Here is a 24,294-nt window from a genome sequence, read left to right on the forward strand (position 1 = left end):
TATACAGCCTTGATGTATTCCTTTTCCTATTTGGAACCAGTCTGTTGTTCCATGTCCAGTTCTAACTGTTGCTTCCTGACCTATATATAGGTTTCTCAAGAGGCAGATCAGGTGGTCTGGTATTCCCATCTCTTTCAGAATTTTCCACAGTTTATTGCAGTCCACACAGTCAAAGGCTTTGGCATAGTCAATAAAGCAGAAATAGATGTTTTTCTGGAACTCTCTTGCTTTTTCCATGATCCAGTGGATGTTGGCAATTTGATCTCTGGCTCCTCTGCCTTTTCTAAAACCAGCTTGAACATTGAACATCTGGAAGTTCACGGTTCACGAATTGCTGAAGCCTGGCTTGAAGAATTTTGAGCATTACTTTACTAGCGTGTGAGATGAGTGCAATTGTGCGGTAGTTTGAGCATTCTTTGGCATTTGCCTTTCTTTTGGATTGGAATGAAAACTGACCTTTTCCAGTCCTGTGGCCACTGCTGAGTTTTCCAAATGTGCTGGCATATTGAGTGCAGCACTTTCACAGCATCATCTTCCAGGATTTGAAATATTAGGACATGCTTAATAACAGGAAATGACCTGAATATGAGATAGTTTGTAGTATGAAGTAAGTGTTTAGGTGAATCCATTGGTTGATTTTTTTTTTTTTTTTAAGGAAAGTACAGTTTTTGAACTTCTGTATTTAAGTAAAGACCTAGGAAATATGGATAAGTTTTGTTTTTTGCAAACTAGGTTTCCTGCTAGTCAAGACTATAGGCACTCTTAAGAGTGAAGATGCATTTTGAAGTGTTATAATGAATTCTGAGTATTTTTAGTACATAGGGGAAATGATATAAGGTTCCAGTAATTAGAGAAAAATGTTCTGCTTAATTCGTGTTTTAGTAGCTTATGTTGAACACCTATCCTAAGTTAGTTTTTTCCCCTAAAAGTGTTAAAGCGTGTGTGTGTGTGTCTGTGTAATTGTTTATAAATCAATCCAGATTCAGTCAGATTGTTTCTAGAAACAGAACAGTTTCTCATATTGGACTGCTAAGCAACAGATATTTTAAAGTTAAAAAAAATCCTAACTCACTTCTCTAAATAGAGAAATTTGAAGAAAGAAGCAACAATATATAAGTTTTGGAGGAGTGGTAAGTGACTATGTCAGATAGCTGTTTTATATGTACAATTTAATTCTAAAATTTCAAGAAGTGTTCTTTCAATAAGACCATTAGATTTTGTTTTATTTAGAGCTAAGATTTAAGAACAGTCAAGAATTATGGAATCTCTTGTTTCTTAGGTTGTCCTTGTTTAAATGTCTCAATGTTAGTGATAAAACCACTGAAATATTTAATGATAATTATTATCATTTCTTAAAAGTTGGAGGCCCTTATCAGGACGACACAGCACAAAACTTAAGGACAAGTTCGGGAACTGTCTTTGAGAAACCTAACAAGAATCTGCATCTTGTATTTTAAAATGGATGTTGAGTAGGAACATTTTCTATAACCCTTTTTTGCAGTATGATTTGAAGCGAGTTTCCTCCTCCTGTAATCTCTCGCCTTATGTTGTATCTGAAATGGTGAATCTCATAGGTAAAATCTGTAAAGTATAAAATACTATAAAAGTAGATTGAGGCAATGAATAGTGACTCTGCAGTGGCAAAGACCATCAAACGGTTATATAATTGAGAGTAAGGGGCTCATCAACAAGTGAGAACGTGATTTGTTCAGTCTCTTGGTTTGGCACTTACATGTCTCACAGTACATCTGAAAGTTGGCATCTTGGTCTGTGAGTGGCTCACTTAGGCTGTGGACAGAGTGAGGGAAGAGACTGAGCAGAGCCATCGATAGAGGTGTGTGTCCAGTTTGCGGCACTGAAGCCACGAACTCTGCTCCTTTCCCAGACCTCACCACTGGCTGCTTTTTAATGCATGGTTCCTGATGGGTTGGGGTATCTGAATGCCCAGCCTAGAACAGATTAGCAGCAACAGATGGAGAGTTTGGGGGGTGTATTTGTGTGAGGACAAGCTTTGAGGGGCGTGGCAGAAAAATGAAAAACTAAAATTGACTTATTTATAGCACCATTTATGGTAATGAATTGTTAGATAAAAAGTTATGTCTGCTCTAAGAAGATAAGGAAGTATGCATATAAGACAACGGAGGCCTTGAGAAATTGGTGAGGGGAGTGTGGTGTGGGGTGTGGAGAGGAGGGGATTGAGGGAGACAGGAAGGAACCATATCAGGAAGAACCCATCCTGTCAGAGAGGAGTTCCCACCTCCCTGGTTGCTGGGAGCATGATGGGGTGAGGCATGTGATCAGGGAATGGTTTGCAGCAGCATCCAGCTAGAGCATTCATGTGGGGTAACAGAGACAGACAGATCCTGTTAAGATGCCTGATTGCTCTCCTGAAAGTGAAAGTCGCTCAGTTGTGTCCGACTCTGCGACCCCATGAACTGTATAGTCCATGGAATTCTCCGGGCCAGAATACTGGAATGGGTAGCTGTTCCCTTCTCCAGGGGATCTTCCCAACCCAGGGATCAAATCCAGGTCTCCCACATTGCAGGCAGATTCTTGACCAGCTGAGCCATCAGGAACACCTAAGAATACTGGAGTGGGTAGCCTGTCCCTTCTCCAGCGGATCTTCCCCATCCAGAAATTGAACCGGGGTCTCCTGCTTTGCACGCGGATTCTTTACCAACTGAGCTATGAGGGAAGCCCTGATCTCTCTCCTAGAATCAGATTTTTTTCTGGAGGGGAATGATAGAATCATAGTTGTGTAGAGATCACCTTAGTGATGGAGAAGTGAAAGGGCAGGCAGGCAGGAAATAGTCAAGAAGTCATAGGAACCTGAATTAGGACAGACACAGTGGGAATAAAAATGCTAGAAAAGGATCGGGATTTGGTGGGGCAGGCGACATTTGAGGAAATTTGTTCATTCATCCCCTCTGCGTTTCTTGAGATTAACCATATACTTTGTCAGGAGTGCTCCAAATAGAGATATAGAGATTGAGGGTTATGAAGATGAGGCTTGACTCTTGTTGTTGTTTTTTTAATTTTTATGTTATATTGGAGTGTAGTTGTTTAACAATGTTGTGTTAGTTTGGGGTGTACAGCATAGTGATTCAGTTATATCTATACGTGTATCTATTCTTTTTCTAATACTTTTCCCATTTGAATACTGGGCAGAGCTCCCTGTGCTGTATAGTAGGTCCTTGTTGGTAATGTGTTTTAAATACAGCAGTATATACATGTCTGATTGCTGTCTTTAAAGGGACACTTGGTCTGTAGAGAAGACCCATGCAAGCAAGTGCTTGCTCACGCCAGCAGTGAGGAAGAACACAGTGACTGTAGTAATGACACACTGACGTAAGGGACAGCGTACGTAATTATGTTCTGGTGGATCAGGAAGAGCTTCGTAGCCAAGGGTCTCTTGAGCTGGTCCTTAAATGCATGGGGTTCTGCAGACCAGCAAGGTAGGCAAGGACATTCCAGGCAGAGAACAGCATGCTGAGGGCAGGGGTCATTTGGTTCAGCCCTGCACAGAACGTGTGGAATTGTGTCAGGAGAGGAAACTACAGGAGCCAGATCCCAAGGGTGTAGGCACCAAGTTGAGACTTCGGCTTTCATTTTGTAGAAGCAGTTGGGGCTCCAAAAGAGTACTCAGCAGGGACAGTAATATCACTGGTGCTTGGATGCCAGTGTCGTAAAGGATGATGGGAGAGGAAGAAGCTTGCAAAACCTTGAGTGATGGCTCAGGGAGCCAGTGCAGTGGATAACAGAGCAGTGGTGGGGATCAGGGGAGAGGAGGCAGGGGTAACACATTCTGGAGGTAGAATCGATAGGAACCTGGTGACCAGTGAGGGGTGGGGAGAGGGAGGGGATAAGGCAGTGGGTGAGAGACCCTGGATTCCCTGGCCCCGGTTACAGGATGCTAGAAGTCTAGAAGGGTTGTTAGCAACCACAGTAATAGGATTGGTTAGGGAGAAGTAATGATATGGCTTCTGAACATAAGCGTGAGTTAGATATACAAGAATTAGGACAGTTATCTACTGGGAGAGAAAAATGTTTTCATACTGCATTCCAGTTGAATTGAGTGTTATGTTTTAAAATAAACTATGCAAATGAAGAATATAGAGGCAAATCTTCATCTCATCTTGTTATATGTGAGTGTGCTCACTCACTCAGTTGTGTACAACTCTGTGACCCCACAGACTGTAGCCCACCAGGCTCCTCTGTCCATGGGATTTCCCGGGCAAGAATACTGGAGTGGGTAGCCATTTCCTCCTCCAGGGATCTTCCTGACCCTGGGATCAAACCTGTGTCTCCTGCATCTCTTGCACTGGCAGGCAGATTCCTTACCACTGAGCCCCAGGGAAGCCCTCATCTTGTTATAGAGGAGGGGTTAAGAGTAGTGGAGGAATTTTTAAAGAGGAAAATGAATGCATTCAGTTACATTAAAGTTGACAACTTTTTAATGCCTGTAGACAACTAAAAGCAAATAGGAGGAAAAGTAGTTATAATAATGTGATAAAGGATTGTTATCTTAATATATTGTTCATATCAATTGAGAAAAACACCACTATTCAATAGGAAAAAAATGAGGCCAAGGATATAGAGGCACTCCGTAGAGAAATAAGTATAGTAATCATAAATTTAACTAGACTCAAAGAGATGCTAATTAAAGAAAAAATGAGGTGTTATTTTGTATTTCAACTGTCAGATTTATAAACGTTTAAAAAATAAAATTAATCAGGATTAGAAGACTCTTGAGAGTCCCTTAGGCTGCAAGGAGATCCAACCAGTCCATCCTGAAGGAGATCAGTCCTGGGTGTTCATTGGAAGGACTGATGTTGAAGGTGAACCTCCAGTACTTTGGCCACTTAATGGGAAGAGCTGACTCATTGGAAAAGACCCTGATGCTGGGAAAGATTGAGGGCGGGAGGAGAAGGGGATGACAGAGGATGAGGTGGTTGGATGGCATCACTGACTCAATGGACATGAGTTTGGGTGAACTCCGGGAGTTGGGAGTTGGTGATGGACAGGGAGACCTGATGTGTTGTGGTTCATGGGGTCACAAAGAGTTGGACATTACTGAGCGACTGAACTGAAAACTGAAAAGAGTTTGGGAGAAGTTATCATACTAGCACTGCTGCTGCTGCTAAGTCGCTTTAGTCGTGTCCGACCCTGTGCGACCCCATAGACGGCTAGTAGGAATCAAAATTTTGTTCACCATGTTGGAGAGCAGTTTAATGAAGTGAATCAGAAGACTTTTTCTCTTGGCCCAACAATTTAAATTTTTTAGAGTTTGCCTAAAAACAAAAAAATCAGACAGCTGTCATAAAAGAGTGATATGTAGTAAGAAAACCAGAGCAGAGTGGCATAATGTAGACAGCGGAGCAAAGAATTTCAAGGAGAGGGAAATCAGTGATGGTGCAGAGAGAGCAAGTACAATTCAGAACTGGGAGGTGACCATTGGAGCTGGCAGCCAGTCACGACGACCACGAGTGGAATCAGCCTCAGCAATTGGAGAGGGTAGAGGCCCTTCGGATCAGGAAATGGAGACTGCAAGCATGGTCGTGTATTTCAGAAATATTGGAGGTGAAATGAAGGTGGGGAAAAGGGTAGTAACTGTAGGGGAGTATTTTGTTTTCATTGTTCAAGTTAGTGAAATGTAAACTTCTTTTATGTGGAAGGGAAAACATTAGAAGAGGTTGAAGAAAGATGAAATAAGTGACAAAGGTTGCCAAAAAGAATGGAATATTGAGCCCAAGTGAAGGAGAAGTCTGACCCAAGAAGGAAGTAACTAGGGACGTGTAGATGCAAATAATGAACTTGTACATCTTTGTTAACTGTTGAGGGGATCCCCGCTAGAGTCTCAGTTCCTCCCAGGATACAGAATTTCCCTTTCTATATTGCACAGTTTCTCAAAACGATTGTCGGTGCTCTCATCCCTCTTTTCCAGGTGGTCTCTTAAACTCTTTCCCAGGAAGCATTTCTGGGAAATGCCTGGTCCACAAAACTCCTGTCGAGGTCACTGGTGAATGCTGTGTTGCTAAATCCCACGCTTGATTAATTCTCAGTCCTAATCTTATTTTACTTGCCTCTCACATCTTACACAGCTAATCTTTCCATCCTCCTTGAAATATTTTGTACATTTGGTCGGCACCACGCTCTCCCGATCTTCTGCACTGACCACTCCTGCTCGGTTTGGTTCCTCCTTCTCTCCTAGGCCTCACCATACCGAACATGCCCCATGGCCCAGTCCTCAGACCCCTTCTCTTCTACACTAATCCACTCCTCTTTGGTGATCTCTCCCAGTTGAATGGCTTTCTGTACCATCTACACACTGATGCTTCCTAAATTTATATCACCTAAATTTATATCACCAGCCCAGTCCTCTCGCTTGAACTGGACTTGTATACTGAACTGCCTACTCTGTGTGTCTAGTTAGAGGTCTAACAGGCATTTCCAATAGACCCTGTGTGAATTTGGCCATACCCATTAAACCTACTCTCTTACAGACTTTCTTATGTCAGATGTATTAATTCTGTCTTTCCAGTTCAGACCAAAAGCCTTGGCATCATCCTTGACTTCTGCCGCCGGCAGCCCACACACACATTTTATTCATCAGCAAATCATAGCAATCTGCCTTCAAAGTAGATCCAGAATTGGGTCACTTCCCACTCTCTACTGTGTGCACCCTGGTTCAGTCCACTGTCATCTCTTGCTTAGAGTATTTTAGTAGGTTCCTGCTTGCTTCTGCCTCTGGTCCTTTCAGATTATTCTCAGCGTAGCAGCCAAAGCGATCCAGATTTTTATGTATGTAAAACTACATAACATGTAAAAGTGACCCTCTGTTAGGGTCTGCTGCGTTTCCTTCTCTCTGCTTGTGTCTCTCATCCACACGGGCCTCCTGACTATTCCCTGGACATACCAGGCACCTTCTCAGCTCGGGGCCTTTATCCTTACTATTAACAAGCCATGTAGTTAATATCTGGTATAGAATGTTTATGTCTATAATAAATGTTCTATACCAGATATTAACTATGTGGCTTAGTGGATTTCTAGTTACATCCTTGTGGTGTTAACTCAGGTGTCACCTTCATAGTGAATTTTTCACTGTTTAAAAAGCCCTCCTTCTCCCAGTATTTTATTTATTTTGTGTGTGTGTTATCTATCTTCTCCCCAGCCCCCACCCAGAATGTAAACTTCACAAGGGAAGGGATTTTTGTTTTTGTTCAGGGCTGAATGCCTGGCCCTAGAACAGTGCCTGGCTCATAGAAGATTCTTAGTAACTCCTGGACAGACAGACAGACGGATGGAGGGATGGAAAGGAGGGAGGATGGGAGATTGAAAGGGAGGCTGGGATTGAAGGTTAGGGAGATGGAGATGAGTAATTAGTTTGCTTTTGAATATTTTGTTTGTTAAAGTTTCCTAGTGGAAATGTCAGAAAGGCAGATAATAACTACAAAACATGTAAAACCTGGGATTTTGTTTGACTCTGTTTCTGAAACTTGGGAAACTAATGTAATTTAGGGTGCATTGTTGATCATCCTAACACAGCACAGCCCCTTAACAGTTGCTGGCTTTATGGTCCAGACATTTCCCGTCATGTGACGTAGGCAGTTGTACTTTGGAGGGTGGTTTTATCTGTGACACAGCTGAGTCTGGACCACGAGTCTCATCACATGAAGATATCCCTTTTGATTTTTCTCAGTATTAGAACTGTGTTTAACTCAAAGAACTCATTTTAATCATTTAGAACGACCTCTGGGAACACACGAGAGTCATTCTGGATACACACCAAGGCCAGCAAGGCTGTGGTCCCTGCGCCTGACACCGTGGCATGTCACCTGGTCTTGAGAAAGTACCAGATCTGGCCACTCAGTGATGGTCCTTTGAGTCTGGTCTTGAGCTGATCATTCTTGTATGTATTGAATTATAACTGGATAACTGGGACAAACTGAGTATCTTAAATAGCATCTATTCTTTTAATTATCAATGTCCTTAAATGAGCTTAGAAAGCTGGAGCATTTAAATTTCTTATATCTTGCTCACAGTTAAGATAATGAAGCCTGGGAATCTTAATTATTAGTAATATTACCACCATAAAACCTATTCTGTCTGTGATTTAGTTCTACTTCATTTATTTTATTGTGTGGGCTTGATCACAGAGGAGTAAGTGTCCTGCTGATTTCTTTGCATTTATTGAAGAAAGTAATGCTGAAGAGTTTGTCCTTTTTCTGTAGCTTCGGATGTTTCTTTAATGGGAAAATACAAGATTAACTGGAGCAAAATCTGCCATCTAAAACCATGTGTTTATACTACTGACAATTACCTACACTTGTCTTTAAAAAAAAAAGACAAGCTAACTGTATTGGTCCTTCAGATAGATGTACCTGCGTCTCCTAAATGGCATTTTTCTGGGAGCCAGGAAGAAGTTATTTTTGTCTTACAGCACTATAGCATCAGACGTTGTAGCACCATAATAAACATAGGGAGATGTCCAGTTCTATATCTAGCCCTCCTCTCTTGTACATAGACTTGTCTGCAAAAAGAGAAACTTTCAGGTCAGGAGATAAGTGTCTGGTACTATAAAAATCAAAGAAAATAAAAAAACAAAAAAGAAACTCAAAAAAACCTCCTGATAAGCTTTGGATTTATATCATCTTTACAGTAATTACAGCGCTGCTGCTGCTGCTGTCGCTTCAGTCATGTCCGACTCTGTGCGACCTCGTAGACAGCAGCCCACTAGGCTCTGTCCCTGGGATTCTCCAGGCAAGAACACTGGAGTGGGTTGCTATTTCCTTCTCCAATGCATGAAAGTGAAAAATGAAAGGGAAGTCGCTCAGTCGTGCCCGACTCTTAGCGACCCCATGGACTGCAGCCTACCAGGCTCCTCTGTCCATTGGATTTTCCAGGCAAGAGTACTGGAGTGGGGTGCCATTGCCTTCTCCGAATTACAGCGCTGGGTAACAGTAAAGAAAAATGTTTGTCCTTTGGGAACAAATGTGTGCTCAAGCACATTTCTAGAATCATGGAATGAGGGACCTGTAGGTAACTTAGAGTCTGTCTGGTGTGGCCCGCTGGTCTGTAGGGAGAGAGAGGGGAAGCCTAGAGAGGAGGAGGGCTGAGCGGGACAGCCTGGTTGCTGGTCTCAGAGCCAAGCATCAGATGCTTTCCTCCTGTGACCAGTCTAGTGGAAGGAGCCCGGGCCACCCAGTAGCCAGCTGTCTGCTCTTATCTGCGTTGTCCCTTACAGGCCTTAATCTACTCCGAAGTTTGTGTTACAATGCCTTGTGGTCTATGGGAGGGTTTTCTGGCAGTGTAACATTTTTAGCCTCACAGTAATCCTGTGCCATAAGCAAGATACTATTTCTAACATGAGGAAGTTGAGGTTTATAAACTTCTAATTGCTGTGCCATGTTATGGTGTCACGTTGCTAGTGACTGGCGGGTGGAGCCAGATTTCAAACCTCCAGCAGTGCTCTTTCTGATGCCCTTGGCTTCCTTGGATCACAGAGTTGATGGAGGAGTTCTGGTCCACACTTAAAGAAATTAGGGACTGAAAAGACCTGGAAAATAAGAATTTTATCAATCATTTGAAAACAAATGTTTTCTAAACTTAGTGCAAGAAGATAAATGTTTGAAAGTTTTCACCCTTAAGAAGAAAATCAATCATTTAATTTATTACAATTAGAACATTTGCCTTTGAATGTCATATTGTTGTTGTTCAGTCGCTCAGTTATGTCTGACTCTTAGCAACCCCATGGACTGCAGCACACCAGGCTTCCTGTCCTTCACTACCTCCTGGACTTTGCTCAGATTCATGTCCATTGAGTCAGTGATGCTGTCTAACCATTTTATCCTCTGTTGCCCCCTTCTCTTCCTGCCCTCAGTCTTTCCCAGCATCAGAGTCTTTTCCAGTGAGTCAGCTTTTCGCATCAGGTGGCCAAAGTATTGAAGCTCAAGCTTCAGCATCAGTCCTTTCAATGAATATTCAGGGTTGATTTTCTTTAGGATTGACTGGTTTGATCTCCTTGCAGTTGAAGGGACTCTAAAGAGTCTTCTCCAACACCACAGTTTTAAAGCATCAATTCTTCAATGCTCAGCCTTCTTTATGGTCTAACTCTAATATCCAGACATGATTACTGGAAAAACCATAGCTTTGACTTTATGGACCTTTATCAGCAAAGTGATATCTCTATTCTTTAATGTACTGTCTAGGTTTGTCGTATCCTAGGAGCAAGCGTCTTTTAATTTGGTGACTGTAGTCACCATCCACAGTGATTTTGAATGTCATAATAAATAAGTATAAAACTATATCCAGCTGGTAAACATCACATGCAATAAAGCTAGACCTATGCAAACTGCTTCCCCTCATACCCCCACCGTGTCATTTCTGTAGCGTGCAACTCTCCTGAATTTGTGACGTCTGTAAGATGTTAGGCAACCATCTCTGTCAGCTGGTGCTGTGCTGAGCTCTGCTGCGAAGCCATCACGTGTTGTGGGAGTGTGTCTTACCTGTTTGGAAATGTTTAGTGTTCCATATGGTGTGTTTCCTTTTTGAAATAGTTTTATATCAATTCTATTTTAAAATTACTCTAACATCATTTAGTATAATTTTTAGAAGTATAACTCTCTGAGCCTACAGGAATTGTGTAGGTAATCGGTTTGGTTTTTGCATTAGAAAAGTTTTCATAGCTTAATGGTTCAAAATTAGAAGAACTAAAGGCAGAAGGATGTTTGAAATTTGCAAAGTCTTTGGCAGCCACAATTTAACCTCCTTTTTATAAAATACTTAGGAGACTATTAAAGTTATCAAAGAACAATAACAGTTGTCAGGACCAGAAGATAAATACAACATATCAGTAAGTATTTTATTGTGTATAAAAAGATATAAAATCATGAGAATGATGAGCAAGATTTAAACTCCATGTGTGTGTGTATGTGTATGGTCAGTTACTCTTTAAACATAGCTGGTAGTACACAGACAAGAAGCCAAGATACCAGAATCTCTCTGTAATTCCAGCATCTAGTAGACTCTGGATAAACATGTGGTGAATGAAAATGAATTGTGTAGTGACCTAATTACCCAGCTGGCATGGAATTCAGAGCCTAAGTTTCATAGCCTCCAGCATTTTTTTCTTAGCTTATTAATTTTCTAGCTTACTAAATAGGGTACATCTAACTACAAGTAGCATCTTAAGAATTTTAAAATGGTTTTTCAGGCATTTCTACTTCATAAAAAGGAAAAAGGAGGCATATCACTGAGTGTGCTGAATCACACTTTTATGTCGACAATGAGAGAATTATAAATTATAGATGTGGAGTTGTTGGAAACTGGTATTTGGGTTTTTCCTCATGTCTTGCAGTAGGAAATAAATTTTAATTAATTGAAGAATAGACTTTCTGTTAGGGTCTCATAGAATATGCTAAGTACTCCGTATGTACAGAGAAATATCCAGACACACATCTTTAGGGTAGAAGGCTCTGGGGAGAGAGTTCCATTCTAGGACAGGCAGACTTCTCCAGCATGCGCTCACCTCCACATCTTGCCTTTTTCGGTTTTTGTCTTTTTAAAAAGTTGTGTTGGTTGCTGACTGGGACCTCTTCTTATGGAAGAGGGTGTCAGAACCCTTCAGTACTCTGTGCCACATGTCCACGTGTGACCCAGGACACCCTGTGTTCAGCGGGTCTACAAGGCCAAAACTGTTTTCCCAGGAACGCTAAGATGTATCCTTCCCTTTTCACTCTGTCTCTCACAAGGGTCCAGTAGAGTTTCCAGAGGAAACTTGACAGGTGAGCTCACAGCAGATTGAAAGAAATAGACAAGACTCCAGATCTGCAAAACACATGCTTCATAAACAGGGCCTCCCCTCACTGTGTTCTTCAATTTTGAAAAAAAGTTATTTTTCATAAAAATGTTAATGTGTAAAAGTGAGCTTTATTGTTTTATTAACAAATGAATAAACATAAACATTTTAATTAACTTAGTTGCATTGTCATTTCAAGAATGTTATGTACATGGAATAATAGAGTATGCAGCCTTCTCAGATCAGCTTCCTCACCCCGCATAACTCTCTAAGGTCCATCCAGACTGGTGTGCACGTCAGTAGTTCGTTCTTCTTTACTGCTGAGCCGTGTCATGTGGCGTGTCACCTGTTGAAGAACACCTGGGTTGTTTCTGAATTGGGTCTATTACAGATAAGGCTGAACCTGTATTTGTGCGAACATAAGTTTTCATTTCTTTGAGATAAATGCCCAGGAGTACAGTTGCTGGATTGCATGGTAGTTTTGGAGTTTTTTTGGAAATAGCCAGACTTGTCCAGGGTGGATAAAGGGATCCTTAGGTGTGAAAGGTTGACAACTGCGGCTTTATACAAAGGTAGCTGTGTGAGCTGATATGTAACATAGACAATACAAGAAAATTTTGTGGTATTGATATCATCAAGCCAAAAAAAAAAGAGGCAAATTTTCATCAGACTTTTGAAGATTAAAGGAAGTAATACCTTATTCCTAGTGTGTTTATGGTCATAGTGCAGGGTCCAGTATGTTGACCACTTGCAGGACCACAGGTTAATACAAGATTTTCTCATATATTTACATAGTTATATAATACATCTCAGGACTGTACTTCAGGCTCAGTCTCAGTTTTTTTATTGCATAGTATGTGCTGACATGTGGGAATACAAGAGAGAAAGCAGATACTGTCTTTACCCTCCAAGAGGTGAGAAGACAGCTAAAAGTGTGAAAGTGTTAATCGCTCAGTCGTGTCCAACCATTTGCAACCCCATGGACTGTAACAGCCCGCCAGGCTCCTCTGTCCATGGGATTTTTCCAGGCAAGAATACTGGAGTGGGTTGCCATTTCCTCCTCCAGGGGATCTTCCTGACTCTGGTCTCCTGCATTGCAGGCAGATTCTTTACCATCTGAGTCACCAGGGAAGCCCAAAGACAGATAAACAAGCATGCAAAGGTAGTAACTGCTAAAAGGAAGGCGTGTGTACAGAGCAGCAGGAACAGGAGGGCAGGCCATGGTCCTGAGAGCAGGAAGGAGCCTGATGGGATCTGACAGGAGGTAGAGGCAGAGCTGAGACTTAAAGAGAGAGGAGAGGTTTTCTCAGCTATGTCAGAGGAACCGGTGACGTGTTGTGTCCTGTCCCACCCCCCACCCCCACCCACCCCAGCCATACTTTGGTGCTAACTCTTACCTTATCATCTTTTATCCTGGGCTGGATCTTCCAGGTTAGGGCCAATGAGGACCCTTTGAGCCTAAATGAAAAGTAACAGTAAGAGAAATTATCTGAATAACATAGTTTGAGAGTGTGCAGATTAACTGAAAACTACCCTCCATCTGAGTTTCTAAGATGTACCAGGATAGTCTTGTCTCATAAACCAGGAAGAGCAAGCATATTAATAGTGACTGGAGTTAGGTGGTAAACAGTCTTATAACTCCCTCTCCAGTGCTATTTAAATGTGTTGTAATATTCCCAGCCAGTTTAATAGCATCCATCTGTTTACTTCAGAGAATATAATCAGTCTGATTTCAGTGTTGTCCATCTGGTGATGTCCATGTGTAGATTCTTCTCTTGTGTTATTGGAAGAGGGTGTTTGCTATGACCAGTGCGTTCTCTTGGCAAAACACTATTAGCTTTTGCCCTGCTTCATTCCGTACTCCAAGGCCAAATTTGCCTGTTACTCCAGGTGTTTCTTGACTCCCTACTTTTGCATTCCAGTCCCCTGTAATGAAAAGAACATCTTTTTTGGGTGTTAGTTCTAAAAGGTCTTGTAGGTCTTCATAGAACCGTTCAACTTCAGCTTCTTCAGCATTACTGGTTGGGGCATAGACTTGGATTACCGTGATATTGAATAGTTTGCCTTGGAAATGAACAGAGATCATTCTGTCGTTTTTGAGATTGCATCCAAGTACTGCATTCCGGACTCTTTTGTTGACTATGATGGCTACTCCATTTCTTCTAAGGGATTCCTGCCCACAGTAGTAGATATAATGGTCATCTGAGTTAAATTCACCCATACCAATCCATTAGTTTGCTGATTCCTAGAATGTCGATATTCACTCTTGCCATCTCCTGTTTCACCACTTCCAATTTGCCTTGATTCATTGACCTAACATTCCAGGTTCCTATGCAGTATTGCTCTTTACAGCATCAGACCTTGCTTCTATCACCAGTCACATCTGTAGCTCTGTGTTGTTTTTGCTCTGGCTCCATCCTTTCATTCTTTCTGGAGTTATTTCTGCACTGATCCCCAGTAGCATATTGGGCACCTACTGACCTGGGGAGTTCATCTTTCAGTGTCCTATCTTTTTGCCTTTTGATACTGTTCATGGATCAAATTGCCAACATCTGCTGGATCATCAAAAAAGCAAGAGAATTCCAGAAAAACATCTATTTCTGCTTTATTGACTATGCCAAAGCCTTTGACTATGTGGATCACAATAAACTGTGGAAAATTCTGAAAGAGACGGGAATACCAGACCACCTGACCTGCCTCTTGAGAACCTTTATGCAGGTCAGGAAGCAATAGTTAGAACTGGACATGAAACAACAGACTGGTTCCAAATAGGAAAAGGAGTATGTCAAGGCTGTATATTGTCACCCTGCTTATTTAACTTATATGCAGAATACATCATGAGAAACACTGGGCTGGAAGAAGCACAAACTGGAATCAAGATTGCTGGGAGAAATTATCAATAACCTCAGATATGCAGATGACACCACCCTTATGGCAGAAAATGGAGAAGAACTAAAGAGCCTCTTGATGAAAGTGAAAGAGGAGAGTGAAAAAGTTGGCTTAAAGTTCAACATTCAGAAAACGAAGATCATGGCATCTGGTCCCATCACTTCATGGCAAATAGATGTGGAAACAGTGTCAGACTGTATTTTTGGGGGCTCCAAAATCACTGCAGATGGTGATTGCAGCCATGAAATTAAAAGATGCTTACTCCTTGGAAGGAAAGTTATGACCAACCTAGATAGCATATTGAAAAGCAGAGACATTACTTTGCCAACAAAGGTCCGTCTAGTCAAGGCTATGGTTTTTCCAGTGGTCATGTATGGAAGTGAGAGTTGGACTATAAAGAAAGCTGAGCACTGAAGAATTGATGCTTTTGAAGTGTGGTGTTGGAGAAGACTTTTGAGAGTCCTTTGGACTGCAAGGAGATCTAACCGGTCCATCCTAAAGAAGATCAGTCCTGGGTATTCATTGGAAGGACTGATGCTGAAGCTGAGACTCCAATACTTTGGCCACCTCATGCGAAGAGTTGACTCATTGGAAAAGACTCTGATGCTGGGAGGGGTTGGGGGCAGGAGGAGAAGGGGACGACAGAGGATGAGATGGCTGGATGCCATCACCGACTCGATGCACATGAGTTTGGGTGAACTCCGGGAGTTGGTGATGGACAGGGAGGCCTGGCGTGCTGTGGTTCATGGGGTCACAAAGAGTTGGACACGACTGAGCAACTGAACTGACTAATCTGTATACTGTGTTCCTGGAATACTAGATACAAATAATGTAGCTTGTGAAGATACACATTTTGCAACATTTTGTCTTTATGTTTTGGAGAGTATTTAAAACTAGTATTTAACTTGTATTTTAATATTTCAGATTCTGCTCATAGAATATCTGAAATCAAAATTAAACATGGGCATATGCTTCTGTATGTATAAGTGTATTTATAGCCACGTAACTAGCAGGAGTGAGCAAACATTTTGTTACTCAGTTGGTCACTCCACATTTACGGAGGTTCACCGCTATGGGAGGCCCAGGTCATGAGGAGCTCACAGTTAGTGAGGGATGACGGTGTGAAATGCTGTAAGAGCCATTATCATGGACTTGCTCCCAAAGTAGAATTAAGTCCTGGGCTGTAAGGAGAGGAGTTGGGCTGGGGGTTGGAAAAGCAGGCTCAGGCTCCCTGGTCTTCACAAAATTCATACACTAAGACTTTCATGAGATACCTTTCTTCTTTCATGTAATTACTTAATGTTGTTCAGTCACTAACTTGTGTCCGTCTCTTCGCAATGCTATGGACTGTAGCCCACCAGGCTCCTCTGTCCATGAGATTCTCCAGGCAAGAAGACTGGAGTGGACAGCCATTTCCTCTTCCAGGGAATCTTCCCACCCAGGGATTGAACCCACTCCTCCTGCATTGCAGGCAGATTCTTTACCACTGAGCCACCGGTGGTAGCCAATTACTATTGGGTTATTTTGAAACAAGAAGGAACTGGATTTATTTTCCTTCTCTCTTACTAAGTAACTGTAAGTTGTGTGGCTTTGAGCCAATCATAAAATCTGTCTGAACGTTTATTCCTTTATCTTTGATAATAGTAGTGAGAGCTCATATGTGAACAGCACGTATTACGTGCCTGTTTGTTCTGTGTATCACCCCTCTGAGATCGGCACCGTCACTCACCTCATTTTACTTGTGAGCAGGAAACAGCCACAGAGAAGTCCAGTCAGGCCACAGGGCTGGTAAGTGACTGAACAAGGGTTTGAACACCTTGCAGACTGGCTCCAGGGTATATGTACTCTTAACTTTCTAGGGTCTATGGTCTTGACACTCTCTAATCCATACTTACATGAATATGTTAGTGATTTACCCCTGATACATTTTCAATTAACATTCGTGTCGTGGTACCATGGAGACATTTCTGGGCTGGCTGTGACGATGCAATTGTTACTTGGAATTTTAAATGGGAGCGTGTTATTTTTCTTCATGAAAAGGTTTTGTGATAAAATAAAAATAAAGAACTAAAAGTTATTTAGAGATTTAGCAAATAACTAAAATATAAGTGCCTTAAGAGAAATGCTTCCTTAGTCATTATGTGGGAGGTCAGAATTGCAGTATATTTTCTTGAGAAAAAATGAGCGTTAATGCTATCACAAACCAAGAAGAGCAAGGGATATATGGATTTTCTTGCTATTTGAGTAGGAAACAAGAGTCTGTGGACATCCTGTGTTAAAATGCCTACACTGAAGTAGTCTGTTTGCCGGAGATAAATTTTGTTTCTCTCCACAATCTCACATACCTCGTACTGACAAAAGTTATGGTGCTCAGAGTAAGGCCCATGAGTTACAGAATATGAGAAGTGTTTGCTATCTTAATGCTGTCCTGGTTGTTTAAGGTCACAAGCTACTATTATTATTTTATTAAATTGCTTTTGAAAACACAGTTGATCTGAATCAGCTATGCCAACTGAATCTTGTTCCACCACCTCATAGTTCGTGGCAGTTCTTGTTAAATCTCTTAAAATGTTAATATTGTTTTTCTGATAAATACTCCACAAAGAAATACAATAGCATAGTCAGGCAGCAAGCCAGGCTTTCTTCTGCAAACTTATCATATGCAAAAGCTTAGGTGATTTGCATCATCTTCTGGGCATATATATATATATATATTAATATATACATATGTATGGATGATCAGGGGAGAATTATCACAGAGACAAATGCCAGCAGCATTAACATGCTGTCTGCTCTTTCTCATCTGGTACCGGACCCCAGGTACTCAGGACTGCCCTACCCTGAGTTCCTTTCTTGTCTTCACCATTTCACCTGCTCACGTGCCCAAATTGCTGTGCCAGTTCACGTGTGACTTAGTCGAGCTGCCCTTGTCCATTTTCTCCTCTGGCCACTGATTCCTGCCACTGCCCAGCAGCCACAAAACCAAACTGAGTTAGATACCAGTTCTTCTCCACTTTCTCTGTGTTCGCACAGTGTCCTGTGCACAACTTTCATAGGAGTTTTAGTGCCTTTAGTTTTCACACTGAGCTTTCTTAACCATCCTCTCCCTACATCACCTCTCTTCCTGTTCAGTGTTTGGCTCCTACCAGGGTCTGTAAATATTCAGAGTTAACATAGCTGCTGCCTTTGGAGGTGAACTTTTAACCCCTGGTCCTGCAGTAGCAAGAGGTATGGAACCTTCCCTGCTGGCCCTGCACTGGAGTGGGCTGCAGTCTCAGAGGAGACACATAACATGTACACACACACACACACACACACACACACACACACACACACACCCTGCGCTGAGTAAGCCTTGACATTTATAACATGGCTTATCTCTGTAATTGAATTATAGCAGGTTTTTTTCTCCTAATGGCATATATTGGAGTTTGCCAAGATGTCATTCATATATGCCATATCTACCAATACAGACAAAATCTGTATTAGAGGGAGAATATTATAATCATACATAGGTTCTTTGAAATCCATTTTTTCCTAAACAATGTAGAGCAAAGGTCATTTTTTCACAGATACTGACTTATCCTTCCAAAGACACCATCTTTGGGATGGCACCGTAAATGTGTAAAAATCCATCAGAAGCAGGGCGCCATGACTGGGATAGCAAATGCAAACATGTTACATATAATATGTATGTAACAATTTGCACTGTTAGCATACTGTACAGATTAATTGGCATTAAAACTACCATTAAACAGTGAAGTCTTGAGTGATTTCAGTTAGTAGAACATGTGATTCCTGTATTACACCATATATAAATATGACTTCTCTGCTTTTAATCCTGAATTCTTTTCTTACCAATAACTTGGCATGGTAAGTCATTCTTCTTAGCCAACAAGCAAACTAGTTAATTTCATTTTTTTTAGTGTTTTAATGGCTAATTTATTACATGACCTAAATTTTAATTTTTTACTAAAAAGTTTTTAGTAAAATTTTTAATAAAATGTTAACTGCTAATATTATGTTGATTCTTTTAACCTATGTTGATTGATATTAATTACTTTTTTGGTTATTTTGCTTTGTCTAGTTTAGAAAACCAGGCCTGGGTTTTAAAGGACAGCATCACTGACTTGTAAAGGAAACCAAACCTTTGGTGGAAGTCCAGCATATGAAGATACAGAAACTGCTGCAGTTGATTCACAATGGGAACCACAAGTGACGAGATGGGGTCTGTGGAACAGACCTCGTCCTCCTCCTTCAACCCTTTGTGTTTCGAATGTGGCCAGCAGCACTGGACGCGGGAAAACCACCTGTACAATTACCAGGATGAAGTGGATGACGACCTGGTCTGCCATATCTGCCTTCAGCCTCTGCTGCAGCCGCTGGACACTCCCTGTGGACATACCTTCTGCTGCAAGTGCCTCAGAAACTTCCTACAGGAGAAGGATTTCTGTCCGCTGGACCGGAAGAAACTCCACTTTAAGTCGTGTAAGAAGTCTAGCATTCTGGTTCATAAACTCCTGGACAAATTGTTGATTTCATGTCCATTTTCTTCAGTGTGCCATGATGTGATGCAGCGCTGTGACCTGGAAGGCCATCTTAAGAACAGGTGAGCAAGAGAAAGGGAGAGCGTGGCTCTAGGCTTTGTGGAAAGGCTGCACAAGCAGACAGAAATCAGAAACATGAATATAAAACCTAGACAGAAAGTACCATTTTATACCTATCAGTATTTTTTTTTAAATAATATTTACTTATTTATTCTGCTGTGTGGGACCTTAGTTGTGGCCATGTTGTATCCATTGCAAGTCTTAGTTGCAGCATGCGGGATCTAGTTCCCTGACCAAGGATCAAACCCAGGCCCCCACCAGGGAAGTCCCCCTATCAGTGTTTTTGGTGGTATAATATGAAGTTGTTATATTCACATGGGTAGCAGGATATGCAAGGCAGTTTCACAGTTTATTTCAAAACTGGAACTGTCAGTATCATCTTACCTAGCATTTCATCCTAAGGACATAATCCAAAAGGAGGGAACGTTGTATATAAAGATGTTCATTGCAACCTTGTGCAGAGTTCAATAAATTGGGGTCAAGCTAATTACTTAACAGTGGTCCATCAGTGCATCGGGATACTATGCAGCTGTTAAAAATGACAACATTGCTACAACATGGAAATGGGCACAGGCACACCTCAGAGATGTTGCAGGTTGGGTTCCAGACCACCACTATAAAGCGAACATCAGGGAGCATAACACCACGGGTCACAGGAACTTTCTGGTTTCCGAGTGCTTATGAAAGAAGTTATGTTTACACTGTGCTGTGCTCTAGGAAGGGTTCAACAGCATTAGGTAAAAATGTACCCACCTTGATTGAAAATCCTTTACTGCTAGGAAAGAAAGCCATCATCTCATGACACACAGGACTGCCACAATTTGTAAAACATGGAGTATCTTTGAAGCACAGTAAAGGACGTGCGGTAAAATGAGGTCTGCCTGTATCCATGATTTCATTCTTTAAAATCTTATAAAATTCTATGTTCAGGAACTAGACTGAACAAGAACTAGAGGTTGGAAACATTTTAGTAGGGGTTTTTGTTCTACTAACAAAGGCTTTTTAAAGGGTGAAGTAATCTGTTCAGCTGATTGTTTAGTGAGTTTTTATCATTTGACTTTAATAAAAGACTTGTTCTTTAACATTGTTTATACACTTTGGGAAGGGTTAAAACTTACCTTTTCTTAGATATAATCATATAAAATGACCAAAATAAATGTATTGATGTCTACATTTCATAGTTAAACCACTTGTGCAGTGTAAATCTGCAGTAACTGTGAATAACAAGGCTTAATGTAAGATACTGGATTTAGAAATAATATAGTATAAGTCTGGTATAGAACAGCTTGTCACTGTACTCACACTTGAAATCATAGAGTTGAATCTAAGCTCATCCCCTCACTTTACAAATCAGGAAACTGAGTCACAGAGAGTTGGAGATAGGTAAAAGCATGGTTAGACTTAAACTTCATTGTTCCTGCTTACTGTTCTGCCATACCATGCTGGCCTTACGCAGAGTGAATCCCATTCTCTGCTGTGTGGTAGTAAACATTTGATATATATGTGAATATGTGTTCATTCTGATCCTAAATATCAGTGTTATACAATGAGTATACTGATTAGAAATAATTTACATTTATGAGAAAGAATGAGAAGATTTACAAAGGAATTGCTTAAACTTAAGCTCCACTGAACTAAGAGTGGGATAAATGTGTACACTTTTGAAAATGCATGTGGTGTTTTCCTTTGATCACCAGCAGGCATAGAATCTGAACACAGTAACAGAGGCTTCCTGGAAACTGACCCAGACTTTTGAGTCTGCTGTCTGGTTCAGGCCTGGTTGTGGCTGAGGTTGAAGATTTTAGGCTTTTCCGTTTTCTCTCAGTAGAAGTATTCTTTTTAAGAAATGTTTCTTTTCTGGCTCTTATGAACATCAGTTTTGGGATATTAGAGGAACTGAACAGAGTCTCAGTTAATTATTTTGATAGCAGTAAGATAAAAATTACACAATTATTGTAGCAATGTTTACTTAAAATGCATACAAGAATTTAATATGTAGTTGAAGTATCATGAATTTTTTCTGTCAAACTGTTATGTTGATGATGTAAAAACTTGGGAACTGCAAACTGTCCCTTCACTTATAGGTTGATAAAAGCTAAGCAGTTATGTCCAGTTGAAAGTTCCACTTTCCAAGTGTGCTTATTAATATTTGAGCTACTAATTTAATCATTTCCAAAATGTGTTAGGCTTGTGTTTTGAAAGATAACACTGAAAAAGGTGAATGATTTAAAAAGGTGAGGTGACTTGCTTGATGTAAAGAGCTAAGAGTGACTGCTGATTATCAAAATTAGAACTAACGTTTGTTCAGTTAAGTTGTTAATCTGTGTTCTGGTTATCTATTGTTTGGTTGCTAAGTCATATCTGACTCTTGCAACCCCATGTCCACCAAGCTCCTCTGTCTATGGGATTTCCCAAGCAAGAATACTGGAGTGGGTTGTCATTTCCTTCTCCAGAGATCTTCCCGACCCAGGGATCAAACCAGTATCTCTTGCATTGGCAGGCAGATTGTTTACTGTTGAGCCACCAGGGAAGACCCTGATTTCACTTACCTATTGCCTGACTGACCTCACAAATGTTAAATGTCAGTATTGGTGAGAAACCAACCACTGCAAATATAACCAGATAAAAACAGTGAGCGCATGGAAACATTCCACTCATCGATTCGGTGAGTCCCAGGGACTCAGGGCATAGCAGGACTGGCTTGTCTCTGCTCTGTCCACTCTGGGTCACAGCTGAGAACTGAAAGCCCAGGACTGCAGCCATTGGCATTGGAATGTTTACATCCAGGACAGAAGCTTCATTCACGTGTCTGGCACATTGATGGAGGTCACAGGAGGCATGGGCTCAGGCAGGACTCGTCCACAGGAGAGCCTCCAGGTGCCTCTCCAGCACAGTGGCCTCCAGCTACGTTAAGTTCTCACATGGGTTCCAATAAATTTGGAGAAGCTGCATGGCCTTGTATGGTCTAGCCTTCAAGTCACATAGCATCCCTTATGCTGTCAGTCATAAGACCCCCCAGATTTGAGGCATAAACTTCCCTTTGTGGGGAGAGAACAAAAAATGTGCAGTCATGTAAAACCAGCACAAACTAGCAATAAGGGTGATGTCATGAGACACAGAATTATGATAATTTTATTAGCAGAAATAGTTTGTTAAATCTGGTAGTTTTGAGTGCAAAATTACCTTCCCTATTTGAACAAAATTCTACTCTTAAGAAATCTGCTTCAGTTTGAGAACAGCTGACATTTTGTCCTAGGGCTAAGAGTAAAACATTTGTGAAAGATGACTGTATTTTTAAATAAAATTACTAGTTATTAACTGATTATATATTAGGAAAGCAATGAAAAATTTTAGAAGACATGGAAAAGTGCTCATCTTTGAAGGGAGAACTAAAGCCCTCAAGAAATATTACATATATTGTATGACGCATGTAACATTTTAGTAATTGCCTTATGAAGTTCTGCCAAGCAACATCAACTGTGAGGATTCCTCTTCCCCTCTCAACCCCATCCTGCCTTATCCTCAGCAATTTAACATTTAAAGCTTATGGTAATTGAAGTGATAATTTTTTTTAAATTGATCATTTGTGCCCTAGTTTATGGCAAAATTCAGAACCATTTTTTCTTTTCCTCTTAGAACTTGAGTTTAACAGTATTCTAAAAGAACGTACAATACAGAGAAAAACTTCAAAGAAGTCTTTCTGTGCTGAGAGCTTCTCTAGTTAAGTTAACATGGTTTTGAGCCTTTAAGGGTCAGGGTACGCTGAGAGAAGATTGCTCTTTTAAATTCAGTTTGTAACTTAGAAGTTTGTGTCTAGCACATGCTCACCAGCATTTTTTTGTCCTACATGATGTAAAAAACAGATATATATTTGTAAATCGTATCCAGTAAGGGTCTAGTATCCAGAATATATAAAGAGTTCTTACAACTGAACAAAAACTCAATACAATTTTAAATGGTCAAAGGATTTAGGTAGATATTTCTCCAGAGAAGATATGTAAATGGCCCATAAACTCATGAATAAATGCTTAACGTCACTAGTCCATTTTAAAAGTGATTGTCTTTTTGTAAGTTTTAAACAGTCTCTGTGTATTCTGACCCTTATTAAATATGTGGTTTGCAAGTATTTTCTCTTATTCTGTCAGTTGCCTTTTCATTTTCCTGTGCCCTTTGAAGGACAAACAAGTTTAATTTTTATGAAGTCCATTTTATCTTTTCTTTCTTTGCTTGTAGTTCTGGTGTCATAGCTAAAAAAACCACTGCCTAATCCCAGGTAATGAAGCTTTGCGCCTGTTTTCTTCTAAGACTTTTACGCTTTTAGCTCTTACATTTGGGTCTTTGATCCAATTTGAATTGTCATTGGAGAACATGTGTATGATTTAATACTTTAAATTTTATTGAGGCTTTTTGTTTTTAGTGGCCTAGCACACAGTCTGTCTTGGAAAATATTCCATTTGTACACAAGGTGTGTTCTACTGTTGATGGGTGGAGTGTTCTATAGATTTATCTTAGGTCTAGTTGATATATAATATTGTTAAAAGTCTCTCTTCTTTTCCTTATGTCTAATTATTCTATTCATTATTGAAAGTGGAATGGAGACATCCTAGGCTTTTTTTTTTTCTTTTTTTTAAAAACTATTATTTTTTCCCTCTAATTCTGTCATTTTGAACTTCATGTAAATACTTTGAGGGTCTGCTATTGTGTTTGTTTATAATTGTTATAGTTTTGTGAAAAATCAAACCCTTTTCATTATTGTAGAATGTTCTTTGTCACTAGAAAGTATTTTTGTCTTAGAGTCTCCGTTGTCTGAAATTAGTATACCCATTCAACTCTTGATGTTGTTTGCTTGTATATATTTTTCTCTCCTGATTTAAACCTATTTGTATCTTTGAAATGTGTCTCTTGTAGACAGTATATAGTTGGATCCTGTTTCTTTTTAATCCATCCTGCCAATTACTGGTTTTTGATTGGAGTGTTTAATTTATTTATATTTGATGTAAT

General features: G+C 40.5%; 1 protein-coding gene across 1 annotated transcript in view; it reads left to right on the plus strand.

Annotated features, from left to right (window-relative positions):
- The window catches only part of LNX2 (ligand of numb-protein X 2), an 89,421-nt gene that overhangs the window by 27,935 nt on the left and 37,192 nt on the right, over window positions 1–24,294 (plus strand). Inside the window, exon 2 of the mRNA XM_061434895.1 lies at window positions 18,774–19,295. Within this exon, the coding sequence (XP_061290879.1) occupies window positions 18,889–19,295 (407 nt within the window). The 5' untranslated portion in view covers window positions 18,774–18,888. The remainder of the gene's footprint in view (window positions 1–18,773; window positions 19,296–24,294) is intronic.

This window comes from Bos javanicus, chromosome 12 (assembly GCF_032452875.1).
Source record: "Bos javanicus breed banteng chromosome 12, ARS-OSU_banteng_1.0, whole genome shotgun sequence".
NCBI lineage: Eukaryota > Metazoa > Chordata > Mammalia > Artiodactyla > Bovidae > Bos > Bos javanicus.